This window comes from Nestor notabilis, unplaced genomic scaffold (genome assembly GCF_000696875.1).
Source record: "Nestor notabilis isolate BGI_N333 unplaced genomic scaffold, ASM69687v1 scaffold2085, whole genome shotgun sequence".
Classification (NCBI taxonomy): Eukaryota; Metazoa; Chordata; class Aves; order Psittaciformes; family Psittacidae; genus Nestor; species Nestor notabilis.
The window spans coordinates 810-6,457 of record NW_009929638.1 but is presented as its reverse complement, the minus strand read 5'-3'; the positions used below and the strand labels follow the sequence as shown (position 1 = coordinate 6,457).

The window sequence follows — 5,648 nt, the reverse complement described above, 5'->3', positions numbered from 1 at the left end:
AACAGCGTTAAACAGTTATGAGACTTAATAACTGTCTGAGCTACCACTGCATATGTTGCTAAACTGAATTTACATAGCTGTAGACTAGGATGTGTGCTCTCAAGGACTCATCGTTGTATTATAGTATTGACAGTTCTTCTGTCAGTCAGGCATTATCTGTAGATGTGGTGAGTTTGATTAGTCTCTGCAGAAAAATGGAGTTTCATCCTCTTGCTTTTTCTACCTCTGGTAATGTGCTTTTTTGTACTCGATGAGGAAGCCTCATTAAAGAACTCCTAAGGCTTAAATTCTCTATGTCTTTGAGGAGAAAAGTTTACACATGTGCTTTCTACAGTTTCATATAGTTTCAAATGCCTGCCTAGCATTCCTTGGTTATGAAGCAGGGCTAAGTGATGATACCACAAGATCATCAAGAGCGTGAGGGTGCAAGACCATCATCCTTCTGTCAGCACTTCTGATTGAATTCTGGAACTGTTTTTGGATCTTTGGAAGTGGTGTAATTGTGGTCAACATGCCAAGGTCAGTGTACATGGTCTCAGAGCACTGTCATTTTGCGAAGTTTTTTTGTTCTTTGGTGAAGTGACTGTCTTCAGGGAAAATGTTAATCCATGTTACATTTCTCTATCTTGGACAGCAACAGAATTCTAATTGTGTGTCCTAAAGCTGCTTAGTGCCCTTTATTTTTTGATGAAGAAAAAAGAAAGTGGGATGCTAAAATAGACAAGCTGGAGTAAAGTCTTCAGGGTTCATACAGACATGGAATTGAAAGTGCCTTAGTAAGCTGAAGCAGTTACATTTCACTGGGATGCTCAGGTCAGTCAGAATGATTGCAAGGAGCTTGGAAAGAGGGCAGTGCATTATCTTTTACTATATTGCCCTCAGTGGAGCAGAAAAAGTTAAAGGCCTGTCCCATATGTAGTACTGGAGTATTAGAAACAATCTGGTAATATATATAGGCACATCCACAGTGTCAGTGTGTTGTTCATCTCAAAGAATAAGTCTTAAGGGAATATAACTTGTTTTTCCAATTTAAGAGAGAGGTAGTTTAACAAAGTAAACTGCCTGGCTCTCCAGGTGAACCTGTCTCTGTTCAGTCATCAAGAATTCTTAACAAAACTCTCTGTATCAGTGGCATCATGAAAAGTTGCTACACTCTTCAGCAGCCAGCTGGTATGAAGTAGCCACTTTGTTTATCTTTACTAAAACCTATATTATTGCATAAACATTCAGGAATGATGCTGAACTGGGTAAACTAGGGAGAAAAAAAAAAGAAATTAAAACCAGCTGTTGTGTGCTAGAAGACTGAAGACTATCTCTAGATTATCTGTAAACATGGAAACACTGCTGATTGGGAACAAACATAATGACAGTCTTTCAAAGACAAGGTCAATATTGTCATGTTTGGTTATTGGAGATGTGTTAGTCACAATTCTGTTTCCTTACATTAGTGTATGATTGGTGTTGTTCTGCAACTCAGAAGAGGGAACCACAATGCATATGTAGTGGGGGAAGAAAATGAACATTCTGTGTTACGCAAATAATTCTTAAGATTGAGTATTTGCAAGATGTGCATGTTGAATGAGATTTCACCTGTAGGTAATCCAAGTTCAGTCATTGTTTATCAACTTCCTTTGTCTTACATCTCATATCTTGAAAGTATTAATAATGTGGATTCTGGTATTTATGGATACATTCCAGTTGAATGAAATGTAAACTGGGAGCCAAATACTGAATATAGAGTTTGGTTCTGGGTTTTGAATTTTTTTCTTTTTTAGTTTGAGGGTGTGGGTGGCCTGCATACTAGATTTGTAGGCAAAAGGAGTGGTAAAATACAACTTGCAGTGACTTTTTGTCATACAATCACAGAATGGATGAGGTTGGAAGGGACCTCTGGGGGTCATCCGGTCCAGCTCCCCTGCTGAAGCATAGTCAACCTAGAGCCAGTTGCCCACGACTATGTCCTGAAGCCTTCTGAGTACCTCCCAAGGAGAGACATTCCACCACCTCCCTCACCATAAAAAAGGGTTTCCTGATCTTCAGAGCAAACCTTCTGCATTTCAGTTTGTGCCCGCTACCTCTGGTCCTGTCACTGGGCACCACTGAAAGGAGCCTGGCTCCCTCTTTTCTGCACCCTCCCTTCAGGCATTTATATACATTGATGAGATCCCCCTGAGCCTTCCCTTCTCCAGGTGGAACTGTCCCAGCTCTCTCAGCCTTTCCTCATATGCTTCAGTACCTTCGTCTTCTTAGTGACCCTTTGCTGGACTCTCTCCAGTATGTCCATGTCTCAGGACAAAAAAGGAAACTGTTATTGGAGGCAACATTCTTTGGAAATGGTTTTACACCCTCATGTTATACATAATAGTAAAGACTATTAGGGACTTCCTCCAGGAGGCATATTTAACAATGACAAATTTACATGAGTACTCCTAGGGAAAATACTATAAAAACTGTGTTCTGTAAGTAGCAGATGTAGTTGGTGTGGTTGTAATTTAATAAAACACAACATAAACAGAGGAGTCTAACAAAGAAATATCCAGATTTTGTGACTTCAACTGTCTGAAGCCAGGATTTTGTACAGCGTTTTATGAAGGTAAATCTGCACCAATTTTTAGTCATGTTGGAATGCTTTGCTTTCAGACAGTTGGCTTTATTGATGTTCTGAGGAGTGCTGTAGTCCTCTGAGCTTTTTTGGTGTGGTTAAATGGGAAGCTATATATAGCTGTTATCAGAGTGTTCTCTCAATGATCACCCTGTAACAGTTGTAAGATGGTTCTAACAAGGCTTTTGGAATATGATGCTGGAACATGTAATGCGAAATCAGTGTTGATTATGAAAATGCTCAGAAGGTAATTTTTTTTTTCCTACCTAATGCTGAGTTCCAATTTACTACTATATTTGTTGCTAAGAAATTGCTAAACTTGTGATAATCATCTGCTGCTTCTTCATAGCTGCTTCAGCTGTGAATTTTAGCAGTAGGCCACTTCTACGTTCTACAGAATGAAGCAATAGCTAAAGGAATACAAGTACTTACCTGTATGCATTAGAAGTTGGACTTCTTATAAACCTCATTACAAACATAAAAGTGCCTGTTTGTGACTTGTAGTATGAGTTTTTCATATTGAAATTTAATTATAAGAAATTATTTTAATCATATACCAAATTCTTTAAACCTCCAAAATTATTTTTGAGGTTTTAAACACTGAATTTTGCAGAGGACAAAAAATACCTCCGGCGTGACTTTAAGAAAGAAATAAAATAAATTTGCAAATATTCTTTCATAAATTCCATCTTTCGTATCAAAAGCTATAGTGTTAAAGGTAAAAAAAGTTTAAAGGTAAATAAAATTGAAAATTGGAACCACCGATTACATACAGTTTCTCTAAACAGTTACTACTAATAATTCTTCTTGATTGGAAATGCTTTTAGTGGGCCTTCTCACCAGCAAGAGGTACCTGAGATCATAAGAGTTCTGCTGTACCACTGTATGTGTTCGTAGATGATTCCCCAGTCTGTTTCTTGTATCCTCACTGTAGTTCTTGTAGCCTAGCTTTATTATACAACATGGAGACAAAAAAAGACATAATTTTGTGGACAAATTGCTGAATTTGCAGCTAACTAAATGCTAATACTTTTCATCCATTTCTTTTTATATATTAGCATTATAAATTTTTTTCATAAATCTCAGCTTGGCTGCATAATTTTTACTCTTTGGAGAGGCAGCAAGCGAAGAACAGTGGTTTATATTTTTCACTCTCCTTTCTTTTCCTTCTTTCACTTCTTCCCACTCCCTCCTCACAGCTAAAGGAAAAACGAGCAGAGGGATATATAACTTTAGATTGGCTGATGCCAGGGTGAAGGGCTAGGAATTTCTGAAATTCTTTTTTTTGTTTTTTCTTTTTGTCACATTATTTTTCTTTTAGATAACAGGTATGGGAAAAGATAAAGAGAAACAATAGTTGTGTCAAAAGAAAGTTTTTTGGAATCATGACAAGCTTATTATTTTATGGTTTTGTCTCAAAATGTTTCAAGATAGTATTTGATCGAAATGAGGCCTGTAACTACTTTGAACTCAGAATTTTGTCCCCCTACACCAGTCGCAGTATATGTATTTTAATAAAATGCTGTTGGACTGCTTAATTTTTATGCCTCAGGGTAGCACTGAGCACTATTTCTAGTTATAGAAGCTTCTTCTCATTAGTGTAGTACATTCTCTTATATAGCACCTGTTTTAAACTCCAAATCTGAATCTACAAATGTAAAACCTGACTTTTGAAATATTTGCTTTTTTGAACACTCTTCTTTAAAGGACCTGTCAGGATCTCTCCCCAAAATGCTAGAAGCTTGAAGGATAAGGGAGGAACAATGTTGCATGGCCCAAACACATGTGCTTTCGTCATTAGCAAGGTACAGCATGACCTCATGTTGACCTCAAAGGTAAATCACTAACAGGGAACAATTATACATGCCTGTGAAAGCAGCTTAGTTTTGCACATAATCAAGGCAATAACTTCAGTGTGTAGAATAAAATGAAATCTACAACTCTGTCTGTCTTTCTCTTTCTTTCTCTTGCCTCTCTCCAAGTCTCTTCTTGAGAGAATGTTGTGGTTTTATATATGTATCTGTTGCAAAAGAAAATTACTTTTCTAGAGGTCATAAGAAATGCCTAAATGTGGTGAATGCAAAGGATCTTGTATGCAGTTTAGTCAAATTGCATATCTTACAATGAAATGTTCTTTTTAATTGGAAGGTTTCTTTTGTTGTCTAGAGTATTGATATTGCAGCGTTCAGAATGTGTGTCTGTATTACCTTGGGGAATTTTGTATAGTTCTGAAATGTATAGATCATTAAGACTTATGGGGAAGTTTTTAAAATACCAATAAATTAATTTTTGTGTGCTTACCTTAGACTGCCACACAAACCCACGACATTTTATTTTCTTATAGAAGACTGTGTATACTCTGTAGCATTATGTGATACATCTCTACATATGATGGAATATGATTTAGCTAGCAGTTCTGAGCTATTTGGAGAAGAATTGCTGCCAGCATCTTGGAACTGTTAGCCATATCTGTCCCATGTGAATTGTATAATATAATTTTTTGATGTGAATTTTTTTGTTTTGTTTTGTTTTTTTTTGTTTTTATGCTAGAATGAGAGAGCATATTCCTTCTGTGGAACAATAGAATACATGGCTCCAGATATTGTAAGAGGAGGAGATACAGGACATGACAAGGTATGTTCTATCTAAGTTCATAGAATGATTTGGATTGGAAGGGGCCTTAAAGATCATCTAGTTCCAACACCCCTGCCATGGGCAAGGGACACCTTCTCTAGACCAGGTTGCTCAGGGCCCCATCCAGCCAGGCCTTGAACACTGCCAGGGATGGGGCATTTACAATTTCTTAGGGCAACCTGTGCCAGTATCTCGCCACCCTCATAGTAAAGAATTTTTTCCTAATGTCTAATCTAAATCTCCCCTCTGTCAGCTTAAGGCCATTCCCTCTTGTCCTGTCCCTACATGTCCCTGTACATGCGCTTGTAAATAGTCCTTCTCCAGCTTTCTCAAAGTCCCTGTTTACCTACTGGAAGGCTGCTCTAAGGTCTCCCCAGAGCCTTTTCTTCTCCAGGCTGAAGAAGCCCAACTC

At 37.7% G+C, this 5,648-nt stretch overlaps 1 protein-coding gene across 1 annotated transcript in view; it reads left to right on the top strand.

The window, feature by feature from the left end:
* The window catches only part of LOC104406155 (ribosomal protein S6 kinase alpha-5-like), a gene marked incomplete at both ends in the record, with an annotated part of 35,921 nt that extends 30,685 nt beyond the window's left edge, over nt 1–5,236 (top strand). Inside the window, one exon of the mRNA XM_010015065.1 lies at nt 5,153–5,236. Coding sequence (XP_010013367.1) covers nt 5,153–5,236 — 84 coding nt within the window. The remainder of the gene's footprint in view (nt 1–5,152) is intronic.
* Nucleotides 5,237–5,648: the final 412 nt, after the last annotated feature.